At 40.4% G+C, this 22,768-nt stretch overlaps 1 protein-coding gene across 5 annotated transcripts in view; it reads right to left on the bottom strand.

Moving 5' to 3' along the window:
* Positions 1 to 22,768, bottom strand: part of PPP1R12A (protein phosphatase 1 regulatory subunit 12A) — a 122,615-nt gene that overhangs the window by 16,633 nt on the left and 83,214 nt on the right. For 4 of the 5 annotated variants that reach the window (XM_077338898.1, XM_077338899.1, XM_077338897.1 and 1 more), the window contains 12 exons: positions 21,671 to 21,883; positions 19,907 to 20,124; positions 17,468 to 17,635; positions 16,883 to 17,059; positions 11,192 to 11,282; positions 9,657 to 9,854; positions 9,385 to 9,544; positions 7,267 to 7,385; positions 4,880 to 4,945; positions 3,379 to 3,395; positions 2,218 to 2,344; positions 496 to 600 (listed from right to left, as the gene is read on the bottom strand). In XM_077338898.1, the coding sequence (XP_077195013.1) occupies positions 496 to 600; positions 2,218 to 2,344; positions 3,379 to 3,395; positions 4,880 to 4,945; positions 7,267 to 7,385; positions 9,385 to 9,544; positions 9,657 to 9,854; positions 11,192 to 11,282; positions 16,883 to 17,059; positions 17,468 to 17,635; positions 19,907 to 20,124; positions 21,671 to 21,883 (1,659 nt within the window). The remainder of the gene's footprint in view (positions 1 to 495; positions 601 to 2,217; positions 2,345 to 3,378; positions 3,396 to 4,879; positions 4,946 to 7,266; positions 7,386 to 9,384; positions 9,545 to 9,656; positions 9,855 to 11,191; positions 11,283 to 16,882; positions 17,060 to 17,467; positions 17,636 to 19,906; positions 20,125 to 21,670; positions 21,884 to 22,768) is intronic. The other variant, XM_077338900.1, reaches the window with a different exon arrangement.

The following is a 22,768-nucleotide window of genomic DNA, read 5'->3' on the forward strand; positions in this document are numbered from 1 at the left end:
GCAACTTTATATGTCACTGCAAGCAAGAGAAGAAGGGCCACCAGCCTCCTATTTGCACTGCTATAGTTGACTTACATTACGGCTGTTCCAAGTTATTATTTCACATCACTAGAGCTCTAGTAGTGGAACCAATTACAGATGTTAGTCTAACTCTTAAATACGAATATCATATACTACTGCCCTTGGAGGTATGTGAATCAGAGACTAATTGTCGGAATTCAATTTCTGCTTATGTTGTAGTGGCAAAAATCATGGGAACCCCCAAATTTATTTACGTCATTTACGATGCACCTTTCTCATTTGGGCGCAAGGTGGAATACATCCCTAATATGGTTTTATAAACTTAATTAATGAGAGTTGTGTGACAAGTTTTTACCAAAGGATCAAAACTATTCAGAACCATGAAAAGCTGTATATACCAAATCCTGAGACGATGCCATTCCCATTATTGGATTTTGGAGATCCTTGTTTTATTGAAAAATTTGAAATACAAACCTGAGTCGCCTTTTCCAACTGTAGCTTAAGATCCGTCAGCTCCATGTTGGTATCGTGTAGCTGTGCTTTCAGTTTCTCATTTTCAGCTAAAATTTGTTCATAAAGCTAAGGAAAATTCAATAGAGGTTTTATAATACTGCATCCCGTTGAACTTGGATTATGAGTTATAATTTTAGTTCTTTTGAGAGAAATTCATGTATTTAGAAAAGTTATCTCCTGCCTTTTCTTGCTGAAGGCAGCTTACAAGTTACAATTAAAACCAACATAATAAAACTGCAAGATAACACTCTCATCAAAAGATATCTGCAGTTTATATCCTATTAAAAGCCCAGGAAACTATCATGGACCTGCAGGACCTCCTGAAATGTAACTCCCCTCACCTCCAGGGACCCAGTTTCACAAAGTAGCAATGGAAAAGGAACTGGCACTGCTCTATACCCGTATGTGCCACTATAAACAGGGGAACAGTTACCAGTGGAATGCCTGAAGATCTTATTTGGCACATATGCTTGTATGGAGGAGACAATCTTTTTAGTCCTAGGTCAGCTTGCAATATAACATTCCCGGACAACAATCTACTTGGTCTGAAAAATTATGCCAGTATTACCTCAACAATGTTAGAATTAAGTGTTACTCTGCCTTGAATAATTTCTAGTAAAGCGTGGTACAATAAATTTTACAGCATAAAGTCGTTGGAAAGAACAAAGTCTCTTGAATTTTCCTATAACACAATGTCCTTTAAGACAGGGGTAGTCAACCTGGCCCATTATGCACAGAGTGGAAAGTCTGCATTCGGGGTGGAATGGCGGCGGCTAAAATCACCAATTATGCACGCTGCAGGCGGCAACTGGGTGCAGAGTCAACGTATGCCGCCGAAAAAGCCACATTAGCGAGATGCGGAAGAAAGTGGAGCTTCCTGGGACCAGGGCGAAACCAGAAGCGACTCCGGAGTATCTGCGTGCATAATTGGATACTCTGGGTTTTGCCGCCGTTGTGTTCCGTCCCGTGCATAATCGGTTTGCTTCGCTTCTTCCTCCTCCTCGTTCTCCATGCCACCGTTTCAGCGGCCGTGCATAATAGGCCCCTATGGTCCTCCAGATGTTCACAGACTACAATTCCCAGGAGCCCCTGCCAGCAAATGAATTGTAGTCCATGAACATCTGGAGGACCACAGGTTGACTACCCCTGCTTTAAGACACAGAAAGCGATAGTAGAACAGGCAGAGCTGTCTGAAAGTACAAACAGTTCTGAAAGTTAAAAGAAAGAAGGATGACAAAAAAACACAGAGAGCTTGAGATAATGGCATCCGTCAGTTGTTGGTGGAAGGAACACACAAAAAAGAAAATTAATGAGGCACAGGTACATTTAAGACTTAAATACAATGTAGGGTTTTACAGGACAGTCAAGTCTACATATAAATATTAGAGAGCGACTGCAAAGAAAGCTGGAACCTGAATAACGAAATGCCATGAGATGAAGACACATCAAAATGAGCCTGGCTCACGAAAGAAAGTCAGGAGGCTTATCAATAGGGCAGCTTGATAGACCTAGCGAAGTATATACGGCAAGCTGACAGAGAGCCAAAGATGAGGTGATGATGAGGATGGGAGCTTTCTTCCAAGTTTCTTTTTCTGTTTCAAGGTAGGCGTATCGAGTCCAACTACTTAAATACAGCCATCCAGAATTATTATAAAGGCATAAAGTTATATTTTGTCAAGATACCTTTTTAAAATCTGTTGTATCTTCTTTATCTAGCCTACTGGAATATGATTTGCGGTCTTCCAAGTAACTGTATCCAGTCCGTCCTAGTACTGAATCATAACGGTCTCCTGTTGATCCTGAGTCATATCTTCAAACAAAAGAAAAAGTTTCACAAGTTTTACAGTGCAAATCCAACTATTTATACAGATTTAGATCACATTTATGTTATCTGTTGTCTCTCAAATTTCTTATTATCTTCCATTTCCCTCTAATTTGAAAATGTTTAAAAGTGAAAAGGGATTTATGTTGGGATTGCTTAAAAGTGAAAAGGGGTTTATTTATTTATATTTTAAAACTTGTACCCCGCTCCTCCCAACAGACTGGTTTGGGGTGGCTTCCATCATTTTAAAATTACATACATTACGATGTTGTACAATTTAAAACTTAAAATCATTAAAACCTTTAAAATCGATCATACAGACTGATCAACAAACATTACAGCCTTCAAATTTAGGTTTCAAGGTGGGATGTATCTATATAGAGGGAGCCCATCAGAGTTGTATCTGAGCAAGTATTTCTACTGTAAGGCAACTGTGGAAAATCTTCACCTTAGAGGAATTTAGGCCTGATAATGTTCTAGAACTACAAATACTTCTTTGACTTAAACAGGTTTAAAGCAGTATTCAAGACCAATTATTTTTTTATGCACATCTTTTTTATTTCCATAAATCTCCGCTATATGAGCACTGAAGTAAGATGAGCATGTAGAAAGACCTTGAAATAGAATTACAGAGATGGATTTAGACAATGCTCAGTTTAGTTATAATGATGGTATGTAATTGTTTCCACACAGGTGGGCTTTGCAAACCCGCCTTCACTTTTGCGACTAATGATAGCATTAGCGGAACATTACAATGAATGTTTCTTTCCATGCTAGCAATAGAAATTCCCAGGAGTATACTGTACTGACAAAGGCCCACATCACCAATCTGCCAATGCTGTGTTTAAATCGCAAGTAAGCTTCTAAAAATGTAATATTTATCTGAGAAGTGTGGCTGGTAATGGATCCCTGATTTGTGTTTATTTTTCCTCATAAAAATAATGAAATGCTCAAGCCATAAGTCATTATACAGTTTTTAAAATTACATTGTACATCTTTCAAAATTGTAAAAGAGCATATACCTTGAAAGGCTTTCACCCTGAAAAAGAAATTAAACAAAACAAATTAGACAATTGTATCTCTGTTACAGGATTAAGCAATAAGTAAACAAATTCCTGCAGACTAGCAAAACAATAACTGAATGCCTTTCAAATCATGTATTCTAATCACATATATTACTTAAGTCATCTTAGAAATGACAACAAATCAGAACACAGAATATATCTTGTGGAAATACAGGCCAGGATCCAAGGAGAGGCTGCCAAGATCTTGGACATATTAAGAGGAAGAAGAAGAAGAAGAGTTGGTTCTTATATGCCGCTTTTCCCTACCCGAAGGAGGCTCAAAGCGGCTTACAGTCGCCTTCCCATTCCTCTCCCCACAACAGACACCCTGTGGGGTGGGTGAGGCTGAGAGAGCCCTGATATCACTGCTCAGTCAGATCAGTTTTATCAGTGCCGTGGCGAGCCCAAGGTCACCCAGCTGGCTGCATGTGGGGGAGCGCAGATTCGAACCTGGCATGCCAGATTAGAAGTCAGCACTCCTAACCACTACACCAAACTGGCTCTCCCCCAAGCATCAGATGTACAACACCAACAACTGCCTTATGTCCCTTCCATTTTAAAAAGTTGTTTGCCATGAAGAGGAAAGATTATGCTTGAGAAAAACAAATTCAAAAACTCTTTGGTATAGCAGAACTAGATTTCTGCAAAGTATTTCTGAGATCCTGAGTACATCTGAACTACTGGCATATGTCTCCTTTTCTCTGCCTCTGATCAAGGTCATAAAAACAGACTTAAAGGTCCTACTTTTCTACAATTTTAATATCCAATTCTATATACTCATTTGAAGTAGTAAAGTCTAATGTCAATTTTACAATAGATTTTTTTTGTTTTATTTCCATCAGATGGTGAGAGTAAGAATCTACCCATCAAGGTGAAAAAGAAATCACAGGAAACGTTGGTTTCCAATGAAAAGTCAAATACAAATAAACTCATTCCAATGATATGTGAAACTGCCCTGGTAAAGTCAGTTTTCTGATGACAGTCACACGTTAAAAAGTAAAAGGAGAAATTAACAGTAGCTATAGTCTGATGATGAAAAGCCATTACTGATATCTAAACTGGATATATCAGCTGCAGTATGGAGCATGGCACGTTTATGCATACAGTGTTCAACCGCCAATTTCCAAAGTTAATGAAAGTTCTTTGACTACATAGGTATGCATTGTTTTATATTTAATGCAAGTCTTCTTCTCATTGCATGAGTGAGACAGAACGGGAGACTGTTGAGATCAACAGTCAAAGTTAGTAGATGGAGCAGAAAAGTTGAGGAACAACTGGGCTGAACTTCGCAGAGAACAATGGGGGGATTGTTTAAAGGGGATTCTACTGAACTCATCATGCTTGAATTTTTTTTTAAACCTCCAGGCCTGAAAACAAGGGAACATTTTTTTTCTTTATAGAAGCAAATGCATGACATAGGAAAATCTACTTTAGGAATATAAAGCAACTTTACAATTACCTGTACTTCTTTTTTATTTGTTCCCTCCTCTGAGTCAGACTGATGCTCTTGTTCATTTTCATCGCTCTAGAGAAGAAAAGCCATTTAAAGGATGTGCATACATACTCCCTAGTGTTATTTTTAAAAGGCAAAAAATATGAAAAACAGACCTCACTAGCTGATCTGAGCTATAGCCTCAACTCTATTCCTCTTATCATGCTTACCATTTAAAAAATGGATAAAGAAATAGGGAATCATGAATTCAAATTTCTCTGTTCAGGAAGCTGATTTTTAATCTGTGCCACTGTTTTACCTCCCACATGACATCTAAATGTAGGCCTTGACAAATTTTCCTCGGATCTAGAAACCAGCCCAAAAATTTAGGGAACAAACTGAGCCATAACTAATACAGTATGTTTACTATAATGTGAGTCATCTCAAGCAGGTCTCTGGAGAGGAAGCTTACAGGTGTGTTCTGGCATTTGCATAATTATTTACTTATTTAAAAAATCTTATACCACTCTTTTAGGTTGCATACAAGTAAAGTAATGATGTTAAATACGTACAAATAGTTATTTCTGCCATTTTTAGCCATTATCAAGTGAAGCAGTTTTCTAAATCCAACTATAATCAGAACATAAAAATCAGTTTTTGATGAAAAGACTACATTTTTGGTGAATCCATATGCAGTAGGACAGGAGGATCAAATGAATCCATTTGATCCTCCTGTCATTATGTATTTTCTCAATCAACAGATACTAATAATATAACTAGTATCATGCTGGGGGAGAGTCCCATTACATTTTTTTGAATCATACTCAGAAAGGTCAGGAACTACTTTCAAAATAAATTTCTACTGATCTTGCCCAATATTTCAAATCCAGAACAAATCTGATGGGTATATATTAGGCTCAATACTATGCTAATTCCTCAAACGGTAATTTTCATGCAATGGTAACACAATTCTGTATACCAGAAGAAACACAAATCCAAATTACTCAGGTTTTATCAATACTATATACATTGAGGATCTCTATAAATAACAACATTTTAAACTTTCTGGGCTTTCAGTGATAGCCTGATTGTTTAAATGTGTGAACATCTTACTCAACTAATGGCATCTTTTAGCAGCAGTTCAACTGGATGTTTGGAGCCAGTAGTAATTCATGTATCAGTAATTATATCCCTACTGCTTTTAAAAAGCTGTTGAAGTCCTAACTGATACCAATCCATGATTTTCTAAAACACTGCTCACATTTTTTTTTTTTTGGGGGGGGGGGGAATGACAGAATATTTTTTTACAAATGGATATTAGTTTAAGTTTATGACAGGCATCTGAATTGTATAATGATCTCCTGCTTCCCTAGACAACAATAACAGCTAAAGGGTTTATGACAGACAGAAGGCATTCCTGCCCCTGAAAAGTAAAACAACCAACTGTTTCACCGCTGAGCCTACATCCAATCACTTTTCCGAGGCAGGAATGGGATTTTGGATGGAAACACAACAGCAGTGAATTTGGGTCTGCCTCAGCAAGAAAGCCGTCTGCTTAATGAGTAGCTCTGTTTGGTAGCATGGCAGAGTGTTTTAACTCTGAGGGCAGAGAACCTAGTTGTGAGGCCTGTTTCTGTGATGACGTCATATCATTTAATCTGACTTTTGGAAAGCAGCAGCTGACGAGGGTGGATGCCTGTAGGTGTGAGAAAGGACCCAACCTGGTGATTAGGCAGTCAAAACCTGTTTGTAACTGGAAGTGTTAAAAAGAAATTCATATCACAATGTGAAGTCATAACTAGCTTAAGTACCTCAACCAGGTTTCTCCTGCAACTGTCTGAAGACCTGTGCAATTGAGCTGTTCTTTAAAACAACCCACATACAAAAAATACATTTTTTATTTTATACAGCGCCTGCCTCAATGATCTCCATGTCCTCCTCGCTTACCACAAATCTTTACCTTATAGCAGCAAATCCAAAACCTTTACACCTGCTACTTTATAACTGTGGAATATATTATTTTAAAAGAGCCCAATTCTATGGATTTTTAAGAGGCTGCGTGAATCACTAGGTTGATTTATAGATGCCTTTCACTGTGTCTTTTGTTCCACTCATGGAAAACACACACAGAGAAAGAATGTGCCTGAACTGGTACCCCATGAAACAGACTAAAGATCCAAGGATCTGGACTTCTGTATACAAAGGCATGATCCATGTTAAGAGTGCTATTTAAATCACAGCACCTACTTTGAACATTACCCACATCTGAAATGTCAAGTATGCATTGTAGAAACCACATTTTCAGAAATGATTCAACAAATGGTAATGCCATTCACTAAACAAATACTTTTTCAATGAATGCTCCCTGTTTGCATATACAATTTTAATAACAGTTACAGGGAATTCTCACTTACATCTTGAGTCCAAAAAGATACCCCAGTTGATCTTCGTTTTTCTCTTGGCCGTCTTCTTTCCCTTATTGATTTTGTTTGTGACTTATCTTCTTCTTTTTCTTCTTCTTTCCTGCCAGCTTCTATTTAAATAGTAATGCTTTATTTATTCATTCATTCATTCATTCATTCATTCATTCATTCATTCATTCATTCATTTCGATTTTTATGCTGCCCTTCCCTACGGCTCTGGGCGGTTTACAAAAAACATTTTGGAACATTTACATGGAACAGTATCAATATCAACATAACAATATCTTATCCATTTGGTGCCTCTTAATAATTGTGAAACAGCCTTGGGAGACGAACGGTCCGGCCTCTCCAGGGCCAATCAGGGTGCAGCCAAAGAGAGGGAGCGCTTCCCGGGGGCCTGGCAAGCACACCCAGGGCCTCGCAGAGGCACTGGCCATGTTTGCCAGGCCCCCGGGAAGCGCCCCCTCTCCCCCACCCCACCCCTCGCCCATAGCACTTCCCGGCGGCCTGGAAAGCTCAGTTTTCTTTACATCGCGATTCCTGAAGCAAGGCACCCAGTACCTAGTTTCATAAATCAAATGCCTAAAATGTTTTTGAATACAGAAAATGGAGTTTAATAAGCTACTATTATCTTTATACATTATTTTGTTTAGAACAGGCTTTCTTGACCAGGATTTCGTGAAATGCTGGAGTTTCTTGATGGCCCTGGAAGGGTTTTCTTGAATAGGTGGGAGTTAATAAATTTTAATATATATTTTAAATTTGTTAAACATTTATTGGGTGATACAGCCATATATGGTTATATTGATCTGCACCCCTCTCCCAAAATGGCCAATGATTGGCCAAGAAGGGCCCTGGGTGGACATTTACACAGCTATGCTTCCCAACCACATTCTGCAAGACTGTACCACTTCTGGGGTTTCTTGAAGCATGAGGAATGTTTCTCAACAGCAAAAACGTTGAGAAAGACTGGTTTAGAATAACAGAATGCTTTAGCTCAGCCAATCTAAATAGAATACATAAGATCTTGGTAATCAAATCCTATTATCTCTATGTTATATCTTCAACCTTATGGGCAACAGGTCAGAACATATATCCTCATCATACCACATAAAATCTTTGCCAACTACCTGACGACACTGAGGCCCAATCAAATGCTGTGCAGCCTTCCTGCCACTGGAAAGCACTGTGGAAGGCCGACGGTGCAATCTGTGCCCTTCTCATCACTCTTCCCAGCATCCTTGCCACCAAGGGCTGATGAGGAATGTCCCCTACTCCCTCCACAAAGGTGCCACTGTACTCCCCTGCCAGACCACACATTTTGTGGCCTCCCTGACTCTGTACCCACTGTTCTCACTACCAAGGCCCGGCAAGGAAGCTGGCCCACTCCTCAACAAACATGCCATCACTTTTCCTGGTTACTGGTAGAGTGGGGAGAGACACCTCCATCCACATTCCACACCTTTTGCTGACCTCCTGCTGACTGAGACAGCTGTGGGGGGAGGGGAGTCTCGTCCCCCAGCCTGTTTTCAAAACAGGCTTCTCTGCTAGTATTCATATAAATATATATTTAGCCAGAAATTTCAAGAGTTCAGTGGGTACTAGACCCCCGTGAAGAAAAATGTGTGTTTACTTATATTATTACTTCTGGAAATGCATTTAAAATAAGACAGTTTGGTGTAGTGGGTAGGAGTGTGGACTTCTAATCTGCCGATCCGGGTTCGATTCTGCACTCCCCCACATGCAGCCAGCTGGGTGACCTGGGGCTCGCCACGGCACTGATAAAACTGTTCTGACCGGGCAGTGATATCAGCGCTCTCTCAGCCTCACCCACCTCACAAATTCAAAATTAATTAATTAATTCAAAATTAAAATTCAACACCTAAAGCATTATGTAAATTTAAAAAAAAACAGTATGCATGTGTCCTACAGATGAAGATTAAAGGCAACCATTCTTAAATAACACTTTTGAAGATATCTCATACCAGCAGCAGTGGCAACACAAGAAGACTGTTACTTATTTTTTTACCTAATACTTGTCAAGATCTACCTAAACAGCATTTTCATTGACCATGAACAATAAAGAAGGAACTAATAAAGAACCCTTACCTCTCTCACTTTCCTTTGTTCCACTCCTAGAATAAGCAGAAGTTATACCTATAAGGCTGTTTGGTCTGTTTAACTGGCTTGAAGAGAGAGAACTAGAAGAGGTGGCAGTTGAAGAAGTTGATGAAGTAGTTGAAGATGTAGTTCTATAACGATGATATGGCTATTCAACAGAAAATAAAACCACATCAATTTTGAAATTGCTAGGAAGCATGTAAATCCAGATATTTTAATCAAGTAAACTACTTATTACCATAAACAAAATCATCCAATACCTCCTCTACAGTCCGTGTGTATCTTTGCCTATAATCATCATCTTTAGCTTCCAATTCCTTCTTTTCTTCCTGTTTTTCTTTGTCTTGTTTTTCTTTTTCTTCCTTTTCTTTTTCTTCGTTCTCTTGTTCTCTAGGTCGGGTAGCACGACTTCTACCAATAGTTTTTTCAGCTTCCTGAAGATCGGTCAATGTTACACCCTGCAAAAGAATCCCACACAAAAGCATAATGTATATATCTATCATCCAGTGTAACATATACAGGCATTAGAACAAATTTCATTAAGATAAACACCTTTTTTTAAGGGGGGATAAAGTAGGTGTTCATGACATTTAACAGCTCTGAGGCACTGTTTGGCAGCTTTGCAGCTTGTCAAACTATGTTTTGCACTCAGGTACGAATACCAAAGTATAAGAGTATTCCCTAGTTCAAGATGTACATTTGCAAAAATAGCCACAATGCAGCTGTGGCAGCTGGATAAAGCTTGGGCAACCACCTGTGAATTTTAACAGGAAAGAGTTGTTTCTATGAATGTACCCCTTTCAATTCACAATTGTAAGATTTGTTTCAGAAAGTAGAAGTAACCATGTTGGGTCACAGTAGAGCATGCCAGTAGCATCTCAGAGGTTACTGGATATTTCAGGATATAATCTTTTGAGACTCAAAGCTCCCTTCATCAGGTATGTATCTGACATGCAACTGGACCTGAATCTAAATGCAGGATAATCAGTCGGGCAGCGGTCCAATTTCAGGACTACTTGGGCCAATTTCATGCAGTAATCTGCTTGAGACAGATGGGCAGGAAAGCAGATGCTAAACTTTCAAGATCCAACTTAAGTTCAAGGAACAACCCTCGAGTACAGAAGTATGCTTCAGAAAAGGCCTAGTTTAAACAGCTGTTCAGTTGCTCTCGGGACAGCAGTAAGAAAGCCATGAGCCTTTAATACCTATACATTTTCTTTAACAGCAGATCTGAAACTATGGAGATAAAATGTAAAAGCTTTGCAGAAGGAATATTAGTACTATGAATATTTACATTTTGATTTAAGTTTATGGAGAGGAATTCAAGGAAATCTATTAGAAGGAATCAAAAATACATCCTCTTTAGAAAGTCACTAGCAAACATCCCAACCCAACAATGTCAACAGTACTCTACATGCTAAAACTATTTTTTTCACAAATTATTAATTTTGCATGACATATAGGGAGTTGAGACTAGATAGCTCTGTCTAAAATCTTCCAACATATTCACTGACATTTGATTCATGAAGCTCTTGGCTCAGATGTCAAGATCAACTACTAAACTACATCAGCTTCTAAAATCTAGCTGTAGAATCTGCATAGTGCAGGAACACTGAAGAAATATGTCTATACAGCAAATACTTCCAGATAATGGGGAAAATCCACAAGGGGCTTGTTTGTCCCACTGGCCCCCTGAACAGATAGGCAACATGTTGCAATGAAGAGTATACAATGGATGTAACTATCACCAGTGCAAATATATCATTTCTAAATTTGACCTAGTGGGCCAGCATACCTGTGTAGATCGTCTGGACTGCCTTGCTTGTCTTGATCTAGCTTTTCTTTGGGATTCAGATTCTTCATCCCGAACTGGAGTGAGGTATGATCTGAAGAGTTAAACATTCACCAGCTAGTAGTAATTGTAAAAAATTGTAAAAAATTTCTGAGCAAGTGGGGGTTGGGGGAAGAAAAAATCCTTCTAGCAAAATAGAAAAAATACATGAGCACCTGTTTCACATCAAACTGAAGGTAATAAAAAACATTTTGTAGTACTGTACAGAAAGTAGGTCTATGCTCACATTCCCAGTAGCATAATTATATTATAATATCAATTAAAATATTAGCTTAAGTCAGCAACTGATAGTCACAACTGCACTCAGCCTCTGTGAGATACAATCTGCTTCATTCAAAGGCATGCATGAAGCTAGAAGTGGCAAATATTGGACTTGATGGCAGTCCACAAATAGGGAAGGTGACACAAGCAGGAAAGTAAAAGTATCTTTTCAGAGAAGCCTGAAACACAGCACTGTTTAATGGCAGCAGAAGACATTTTTCGGATGATTTTGTCAACTAAGGATATTGAGTATGTGTTTGAATTGAAGAGAAAGGACAAACTAGATTTTTATACAGATAATGCAACTAATACCAACAACAAAATGTTTTTACCTGCAACCAATTTTTAAATAAAATCTTCTGTTTTGATCAAAACAAACCTAAAAAAATGCTGATATCACTTCATTTTCAATCCTCTACAAATCCACAGTGCTCCTTAAATCTTAACAAAGTCATTTGCCCAGCAGTATTTGATTCCCCTCTCAAACACCTTTAAGTGGTTCCTCCCTTGAAATCACTGCAGCAAGAGGAACTGGAAGATGGATAAGCTGCAAGCTTCCTTAAGCCGTGGGCTTCATGACATCAGCACTGCCCTCCTTCTCTGCAGCCTTTGCACTCTCATACCAGCATTTAGGAAGAGAGCACGCTGGACATAAATACCACCAATCATGGTTTGGTTCTAGAGAGGCTGATCGGGATAGGAGTAGAGAACATCATGTTTCAGTGGTTTCATTGTGACTTGATCAGCCAGTGCTGAGGGGTTTCTGCTCAGCCCCCTGGCGTTATACTTTGAGAACTTGTATGGTTCCATCTTATCCCCCATACTATTTAACATCTACAAGAAACCACTGGGAGACGTCAGGAACTGGAAAAACTACACTGTTCACCAATGAATGACATTGTTTTTAAAACATGCCAGGTCACTAAACTAAGCAATGATAAAAGATTTCAATTATTTAGAAAAAAATTCATCAAGCTACCAAACAGAAAGTCCCCAAATTCTAGTGTAAAGAAGATACCCTTTGATGAATATGAACCATACTAGCAAGAAAGCCCATTGCAACCAGGAATGCAATGGGCGCTAGGACCCAGGGGACACCAGGAGGTGTTTTTTTTTCTGCTGCGTGGAGCTGTGAAAGGCTCCGACAGGGTTTTTTTGTTTTCTGCTGCTTGGAGCTGGGAAAGGCTCCTACAGGGTTTTGTTTTCTGCTGCTTGGATCTGTGAAAGGCTCCTTCCGGGGTTTTTTTTCTGCTGCTTGGATCTGTGAAAGGCTCCTGCAGGGTTTTTTTTTTCTGCTAGCTCTCGTGGGCGTGCCGGCTTGGAGCTCCTACAGGGGTTTTTTTCCTGCTGCTTGGAGCTGGGAAAGGCTCCTTCAGGGTTTTGTTTTCTGCTGCTTGGATCTGCGAAAGGCTCCTACAGGGTTTTTTTTTTCTGCTGCTTGGATCTGTGAAAGGCTCCTGCAGGGTTTTTTTTTTCTGCTAGCTCTCGTGGGCGTGCCGGCTTGGAGCTCCTACAGGGAGCTGCTGCTTGGAGCTGGGAAAGGCTCCTTCAGGGTTTTGTTTTCTGCTGCTTGGATCTGTGAAAGGCTCCTGCAGGGTTTTTTTTTTCTGCTAGCTCTCGTGGGCGTGCCGGCTTGGAGCTCCTACAGGGGTTTTTTTTCCTGCTGCTTGGAGCTGGGAAAGGCTCCTTCAGGGTTTTGTTTTCTGCTGCTTGGATCTGTGAAAGGCTCCTACAGGGTTTTTTTTTCTGCTTCTTGGAGCTGTGAAAGGCTCCTTCCGGGGTTTTTTTTCTGCTGCTTGGAGCTGTGAAAGGCTCCTGCAGGGTTTTTTTTTTCTGCTAGCTCTCGTCGGCGCGGCGGCTTGGAGCTCCTACAGGGGTTTTTTTTTCTGCTGCCTCTCGTCGGCGCGGCGGCTTGGAGCTCCTACAGGGGTTTTTTTTTCTGCTGCCTCTCGTCGCGCTAGCGGCGAAAGGCTCCTCCGGGGGTGTTTTTTTTTTTCTGCAGCTTCTCGGCGGCTGGAGTCTTGTGTTGTGTTTGCGGCGGGGGCTTCCTTGGGGCCGGCCTGACGCGGTGAGAGACGCTTCGCGCCTCTCACCACGTCAGGCCGGGAGCAACTGCGAGCCGCGCTGAGCGCGGCTCGCAGTTGCTGGGGCTGGGAATCGGAGGGACCAATCGGCAGGCGCTTTGCGCCTGCCGTTTGGTCCCTCCGGTTGTCTGTCATGAGGAAGGGTCCAATCCGGACCCTTCCTCATCCCGGACACATCCCGCCCCAGAACCCCTTACTGTTTTATTTAGTCCGTGGCGCCCGCGGCGCCACGGGCGGTGTACAGATTAACAGAAAAATCTTAGGAATATAATTTTCTGGGTATATTAGTGTGCCTGGTAGTTTGCTGCCTGTCATCTTCAGTTAGTGAGGATATTCTGAAGGACACAATGTAACAGCTACTCATGCTGCACAAATTTAGAATAAATAAAGCATTAAAGCTGTAACATTATCTACTATTAGGTAGAAAGCCCATTGCAATCAGGAATGCAATGGGCGCTAGTGGTGTTGGGCAGGCGGGAGGTAGCCAATAGCCCCTTCACCCCCCCCCCCGGCACCGAAAGGAGAAGAAGAGTTGGTTCTGATACGCTGCTTTTCTCTACCCGAAGGAGTCTCAAAGAGGCTTACAGTAAGCTTCCCTTTCCTCTCCCCACAACAGACACCCTGTGAGGTGGCTGAGGCTGAGAGAGCCCCGATATCACTGCTCGGTCAGAACAGCTTTATCAGCGCCGTGGCAAGCACAAGGTCGCCAAGCTGGCTACTTGTGGGGGAATGCAGCATCGAACCCGGCTTGCCAGATTAGAAGTCTGCACTCATAACCTCTACACCAAACTGGCCTGGTGTGAGCCACCCAAATTACAGTGCGCCACTTGCATGATGGCCCGAGGTTTGCGCGCCTGGCAGCCCCCTCCCTCTCATAGCACTGAAAGGCCCCTTCCTTCCCAACGTTAAAGGCTGCACGTTTGGTCTCTGAGGCTTTGCTGGGCCGGGGCAGGCAGCCCTGTGGCCCCCCTCCCCCCGACACATCCCCCTTGCCCTGTCCCAGTGAAGCCTCAGAGATTGGGCCAGGACAGGCAGGTGTCCCATCCCACCAAAGCTAAAGGCCTGCTCTGGGCTCGCCAAGCTTTGCATGGCCCTACGAGGCTTGGAAGCCACTTGCGCAGCCCTCTGAGGTTCAGCTGGGCCAGGGCAGGTAGGTGCCTTGGTCAGGCCTCCCTGGAAGCTGCCCAGAATCCCACCTCTGTCCCCAGCAACATCCTACAGCGAAATGGAGGCAAGTGGCATTGCCGGGTTTGTGGGGGCGGGCCTGAGTGGGGCTGGCCAAGACCAGAAGCAACGTCTGAACACCCTGGACTGTCTATGCCTAGGAGGCTATTTCTCAAATATAAGGGAAGCAAAGTGTTAAGGATGTCTGTGTCACAGTAACAAAAAATTGGGAGAAAGTCAAGGAAGGAAGTACTCAAGAGAACTAGAACTTTACAGCATTTTCTGTTCTTATCATATTCTAGAGAAAAAAATTTGCATTCTACATCTTCAATGCAACTCTTGCTTATCTCTATGCAATTCTAAGTTAAAAAACTGGATTAAAAGCTACACAGTACTGAATAATTTTTATACTCCTGGCATGCTATATGATCATGCATCAAGTTAGCAGACTTATCAGAAGTTAGACTTTTGAAAGAATATACAATTGTCTAAAAATTCAAGATAGTTCAGAGTCAGGCCATGAATGTAAGGTGTTATTTCATCCTGTGCAACATACATGCAACACCTTGACACGCTGGTGAGGGTAAAGAACAAACTGAACGCCTAAATTTTGAACTTCCTTGCTTTTTCAATTCCTCTCAGGTTTCTCAACCATAATGGAACTTTTGTTGAAAGATTCTAATTAACTTCATAGAGTTTGAATCTAACACTAGGAATATTATGCAAATAACACAATTTCAACAACCTTTTCCTAGGCAGAAGCTATGATCATATTCCTTACAAGTCAAATGGTTTTGAAAATGCTTCTGAGTATGAAACTTGGGGGGGGGGCTGTTTTCCCACCTTGCCTTTCTACATTTCCAGGTGTAATCCTTGTTCAAAATCTGCCCCTTGGAAGGCTTTAACTTAAAGCATTATTAGATTAATCTTAAAGTTGAATTAAGGATTTCATTTCAGAAACATCTCTATGTTAATCTGTTGTAACAAAAAAATGTTCTGTGACACTAATCTTTGAAGTTCATAACAAATTTAGAACTTCTTCAGATGCATGATATAGGAAGAGAAGTGATTTATTTTTGGATGTGTAAATTCAATGTAGTAAATGGAAACCTATGAAAAGTCAAGTAGTAACATTTCAAATTCAGCCTCTCCTCACTAAAAACATGTACCTACTCTTTTTTCTAGATAATTTGGGGAGGGGAGAAGGAACGACTGGAGTCCAGCAGGCAGATATGCTTGGCTGCTGCAACTCCCCCACAATTTAGCTATAAGTTTAAATAGATATTAGTAGGATCTTAGCTTATATACATTGGGGCCAGCCATGCCCTTATTTTCTTTCTGATAAAAGCTCACATCTTAAACTAGTACATCCTCAAGTTATGACAGAGCTCTTTGCTTCTAAGCCTTGATTTGTTACTTTTTAAGAGATCTATGAATTTTATCTAGCTTTTCAAAGCAAATCAGAAAATTATATACTAATATTTCAGTATGTATGGAAACAGTAATTATTCTGTAATGTGAATGTTTAGGCATTTTCTATTGAGAGGTGAGATACACAGCAAGTTCAAACAATGGCATTTTCCTTAACAGACAAAATTACTTAAGAAAGAAGACAAAAGGAATTTTGGTCCAAGAAAATGTTTCCACAGGAAAATGAGAAAACATGAAAACAGCATTGTAGAAGAGAGGGTATTGAATATTTATTGCAGAACTTGTCCTTTTGGAGTTTATGCTAGTGTTTTAAGATGTATCATGTTTGCGTAACAATATCTGGTAATATTTCTTGCCATGTGAAAGCTAATAAATTACTTGTATTTCGTAAAATAAAGAATTGTTCTCTGTGATGTGCTGGTCACAAACAGTACTAGCAATAGTGATCATATATTGCTTAGTTTAAAAAACACAGTGGCAGGTAATTATGGGAATGAATACACACACAAGATCTAACGTGGGATTGCTGGGATTTGCCACTGAACCTAGACAATGAGGTTTCCATCACATGTGAACAAGGCCTTAACATGTTTTCAGTTACATCAAATCACACTCTGTGAGCAGGCATTTGTTCCCTTGTTACTAAAGGATCACTCTGCACAAGAGAAGTATTACTTGCAGAATTTTTACACACCTGCGTCTCTCCCTGACCTCTGAAGTTGAGGACACAGTGCCAGAAGTAGTTGTAGTCAAGGCTGTGGTAGTAGTCGCAGTATTTATAACTGACGGTGCAACAGGAACGGTCACTGCTGTAGGGACATTGTCTTTGTCTCTCTCAGTACTATCCTCAGCCCATAAACGATTTGAGGTACTATAGTATCACAGCAGCAACACAAAAAGAGAAAAGGAAACAGCTAAACAATGAAAGCACTTAAACTAGAACAGTGTGATAAAGGGATGGATTTTTTTAATATACAAATTTGAAAAAAAAGCCTTTGATATAAAAGTGTCTGACTTGCTCCAGATGAGATCAATAGGAAAAAGTAGCAAGTTTAGCTTCAACTATATTTTTAGCCTCCCATCCAAGTATCAGATTTTCCCTTCAACAGCCATGCAGAGCTATAATGCAAGACATTTTCATTTTGAGCCAGATTGCATTTGGACCACATTTGAACAAGAAAAATGAAAAAAATCCAGAGCCCCATACCTTCTACACAAAAATGCATGCACACACATAAGCACACAGTGGACTCAACACAAGGGACATTGATGCTCTTACCTGCTTTGTACTCCTGTTGTTGCTGAACCTGTTGTAACTTTTGTAGCAGTGCTTGTGCCAGAAAGCAAGCTCTTCTGAAGACCAGCTGGGGAGGTAACTGTTGATACTGAAGTAATACTTGGAATACTAGAACTAATCAAGTCATCTTGTCTTCTACCAAAGGAACCACTGAAAAATTATTTGAATTTTTTTAAAGTTGAATTTATGAACAATCTGCAAAGCTAAAAACTAGTACCACAGTACAATTCAACCTCACTTAATGAGAGCTCTGTTTTAGTACCTTCAGATATTTGGGGAGCCAAAAGCAAGAAACACCTAATTTGCTTATTATTTAAGCCCCAATTCTAAAAAAGCAGTACCTACTTGAAATGTTATGGTGTATTGCACTGGTATACTTATGTATCATATAAAGTCTACAATAAATCAAGTTAAATAAAGTGGATGCTTCTTTAAAACCAAATAATCGAAATTAGACAACAATAAATACGTTTGTTGTGCAGTTGATAATATAAGGCTGACTGACTAATAAAATCAGAGTCCAATAGCACCTTTAAGACCAACAAAGATTTAGTCAGGGCGTGAGCTTTCGAGTGCATGCACTTGAAAGCTTGTGCCCTGAATAAATCTCTGTTGGTCTTAAAGGTGCTATTGGACTCTGATTTTATTGTGCTACTTCAGACCAACATGGCTACCCATTTGTATCTATCACACTGACTATGACCCTCTTAGGGAGCAACAAATCCGTCACTAATGCTTCAAGGGGCAGGATTGGGAAGGGAACACCTACATTTCACCAATTCATAATGAATGCATGGACACAGTATAAGAAATGATTGCCCAAACAATGAAACTGTTATTACAGATGTAATAGACAACTTGTCGTGCACTGGGGTTTCCTGTCAGCAGGGATACCATAGTTGCTATAGCTTATCTCTGCTAACAAACTCAGCAGGCAGATATACCAGAATCATTGCCATGCAAGACAAGCTATTCTAGGACACAGTGCTTTGGTCTCAGAAGGCAGGGACAATGCCTTTTCCTGAGTATAAGTTGGCTTTCTGAGTCAGCAGAAAAGCTGCAAGAAGACTCATGTGCAACTCCTGCTAGCTAACTAAATGCATCTTCTGGAAATCAGTTCTGAAAACAGTGTGGCAGCTCATCTTTTTTTTCCGTAAAGGGAGGGAAACTTGGATCATCTCCCAAAAATGTTCTTGCCTTTCAAATTAGTACCTTTTTAGGTATCTGTGTACTACTATTGTAGTAATAAAATTGTTGTGGTCATTTTCAGGTCAAAGAAAATTGTATTTTATAGTACTAGAATAACTACATTGAAACTTCCAAAACACAAATACACAAAGATAGACTCAAGTGGGTAGCCACTTGACTTACACATGACTTACCATAACCAAATTTTGTATTTGATGATATAAAGTCTACAATACACTTACTATTTTATTTTATTTATATTGACTGCTGCTCTCAGTCCAGCCAGCAGAAAATACAACAAAATTCCCACAAACTCCTTATCTCACCTGCCAAAAGACTCAATGGACTCTTCTGACTCAATGCCTCAGGGAGGATGTTTGGAGGAGGGGCCCAGCAGATCTTTGCCCTGGCCACAACCAAGTGCCTGGCAGAAGAGCTCTGTCTTGCTGGCCTCACAGAACTGTGATAGCTTCAACAGGACCCTAAGCTCTTCCAGGAGCCCATTCCAATGGCCAGAGATCACCAACCTATTCATATATCTAATTATTGTATATAGTCGCATATAAGCCAAGGCACCTAATTTTACCACAAAAATCTGGGCAAACTTATTGACTCGCATATAAGTCGAGGATGGGAAATGCTCCATCATCACAGGCTCTCCCATCAAACCTCCCCCCACACAAGTACAGAAAAGTCAAGAGGATGAATAGCTGATAGTTTTTGTAACCCACTTTTCACCCACAGAAACCGAAAGAATAGTCTGGAAGAAGTGATTAAGAAGAGGAAGAAGTGAAGGAAAAAAAGGGGGGGGGAAAGATCAGAGTCCCTCAGTCAAATCGTTGATGTCCTACAAGCTGCCAGAGCAACGATTGGCTGGCTGGAGCAGGCTTTTATTTCAATTACTGTATATACATGTGCATAAGCTGAGGAGGGCTTTTTCAGTGTGAAAAAAGGTGCTGAAAAACTAGGCTTATGCAGGAGTATATAGGGTAAATGAAAAGTTCCCCAGCTACGTTTAGAAAATTCTGAAAACTACACTTTTCAAAGAACACAATTTGTGTTTCTAATATTTTGAAGTTGTACATTCTTATTGCCTGATCAAAACATGCCTAAAAATATTAATTTTCAAGTTCAGTTCCTAATGCCTACAAGCATTTATTCTGGCAGATGAATTCGTCTATTTTAAGAATTTATGCTGATTTTGCTGGTATTTTCAACTCCCAAACCCCTTACCTTCTTTGATAGCTTGTATTTAGTGGTATGGATCCTTCATTTGAGATATTTTTCTTTGCATCCTCTTCCCATTTTCTTCTTGTATAAGAACCAGTACCACGTATTAAGCCGGCTGATGTATCCCTGTTTTCTTTCTCTTCAATGTCAGACGTACTGGCCAATCGTCTCGGAATAGTGGGTGCAACATATGCAAGTCGAGTCCCTTTTGCATCTTTCTCCTTGAAAGGATGGATTTATATCAAAGAAACTGCATTTTACCACTGTTGACTTAACACACACATTTAAAGATTTCCAATTCAACAATATACAAGTACTGAATAAGACACCACAAAATTTGAGTACAATGGCACCTTTAAGACCAACAAAGATTTATTCAAGGTGTGAGCTTTCAGGTGCATGCACACTTCCTCAGACAATGGAACAAAAATCGTAAGAGCACAGATATAATGAGAGTAAATTAGTAAGCAGCGTTGCAACAAATATGCAGCATGATGATGAAGATTGGCTAGTTCCTTGCTAGAATAACAAAATCTGTCTTTTGAGTTTAGTAGTTGTTCATAAAAACATGGGGGATATAAAAATGTTGAGGTAGTGATTAATGACAGACACATTCCCATTTGTGGAAGCATGTAACTAAAAGAGACTTAGAATCATATAATCATAGAATAATAGAGTTGGAAGGGACCTCATGGGTCATCTAGTCCAACCCCCTGCACTATGCAGGACACTCACAACCCTATCGCTCATCCACTGTAACCTGCCACCCCCTTAAGCTTTCACAGAATCCACTTCTCCGTCAGATGGCTATCCAGCCTCTGCTTAAAAATTTCCAAAGATGGAGAACCCACTACCTCCCGAGGAAGCCTGTTCCACTGAGAAACCGCTCTAACTGTCAGGAACTTCTTCCTGATGTTTAGACGGAATTTCTTTTGAATTAGTTTCATCCCATTGGTTCTGGTCCATCCTTCCGGGGAAAGAGAAAACAACTCTGCTCTATCTTCGATATGTCAGCCTTTTAAATATCTGAAGATGGCTATCAAATCCCCTATCAGTCATCACCTCTCCAGGCTAAAAAGACCAAGTTTCCCCAAACCTTCCTCATATGTCTTGGTCTCCAAACCCCTCACCATCTTTGTCACCCCCCTCTGGACATGCTCCAGTTTGTCTACATCCTCTTCAACTGGAGTGCCCAAAACTGTACACAGTATTCCAAGTGAAGATAAACCAGAGCAGAGTAAAGCGGTACCATCACCTCCCGTGATCTGGACACGATACTCCACTTGATACAGCCCAAAATCCCATTTGCCTTTTTAGCCACCGAGTCACACTGTTGACTCATGTTCAATGTATGGTCTACTATGACTCCTAGATCCTTTTCGCACATGCTACTGCCAAGACAAGTCTCCCCCATCCTATATTGGTGTGACTTGTTGCTAGTCCCATCCGTTTCCACCCAACCACGGAAGCATCCTTACAAGTGACAAGCCCTGCTGTGTTTGTTTTCCTGTCTAAAGACCAGAGAGTTAGATTCTAAATTACATTACAAACATATTTAAATCACATTATAGTCCCATTGTCCCCAATTAAATGAATAGGGGGATTGTAAGGAATATAGATATGAAAGTCACTTTTAATTATTTGTTGGTGATCAGCATTTCCCAGGGGTCCATCCCAATCCAGCAGCCATGTGGGTAATTTGTAACATTGTCATGGAATACTACTAAACATGACTTAATTATGTTGCATTTTCTGAAATAATATTACCTTGTCCTTGTTGTCCAATGAAGATGACAATCTAGGGCTTGAAGCTGACCGCATAACACCTGTTGAATCCTTTTCTTTTTGGGTTTCTTTGCCAGCCGTAATCTCCGCAAGCGCCCCATAACTGCCAGTCTTTCGAAGACCTAATCTCCAAGATGCAGGAGACTCATCTTTTCTCTCATCTTCTTTGGGCGAAACTTTCGATGAAGTTGGAAACTGTAAAACACAGCATTATTTTTTGTGAGGGTTTCTCTCCAGGTCTCCCTGAGCAGCTATACATTTGAGAATGCACATGTACAGGCCACAACATAACAAACTAGAACCTTGCAGGAAGAAAGAATGATCATACCCTCTACACTCTCACTGACATGTTTCCCCTTGCATATATGAATGATCTGGTACCTTCTGACTTTGATCTCACACCATTTTAAGACATGGAGAGGTTCTGTTGGCCGGGAAGATTCTATTAGAAGAATTTATAGAAGACACTCCAAGAACAGCAGCTACAATTAAATAAGGCTGGTTTCTGCTCCAAAGTTTTTGGTGAAGTCTTATATTGGGAGGCTGAAGCTACTTTGTCTTGTATACATTTCCCATCACCAGCTCTAGATCCGGGGCAAGGAGCAACAAGCAGTATACCATCTCCTCCCTTTGCTACTTGTTAAATTATGTTGGTGCCCCATACACTACACCATCATTGTCTTTGGGTTAGTTAAGTGCTTGCAATTACTGACAGTTGCTATACAGCTTTCTTGTGACTAGATTCAACCTGCCATTTATGTCCAACATACCAGTCTTCTAAAATGCTTCATGGCTACATAAACATGGCTTTTACATAGATAATATGGGATCTGTATCTCAAATGGTTGCTACAGCCATTCCATCTTAATCTTGCTGAACAGACTATGGGCTGCTCAGCAGTAGCTTGCATTATCTTAAAGTTGCATTCAGAGCAAGAAATTCACCAACTTTCTTTGTAAATCCTGACACTGCTAGGATTCACATGGTCTTCCATCAAAATGGGACAAAGACTATTAATGGAAGTAGTTTTGTTCCCATAATATACTTTTGAAAGCATTTACTACACCAAACAAACATGTA

This window comes from Paroedura picta, chromosome 5 (genome assembly GCF_049243985.1).
Source record: "Paroedura picta isolate Pp20150507F chromosome 5, Ppicta_v3.0, whole genome shotgun sequence".
NCBI classification, from domain to species: Eukaryota; Metazoa; Chordata; class Lepidosauria; order Squamata; family Gekkonidae; genus Paroedura; species Paroedura picta.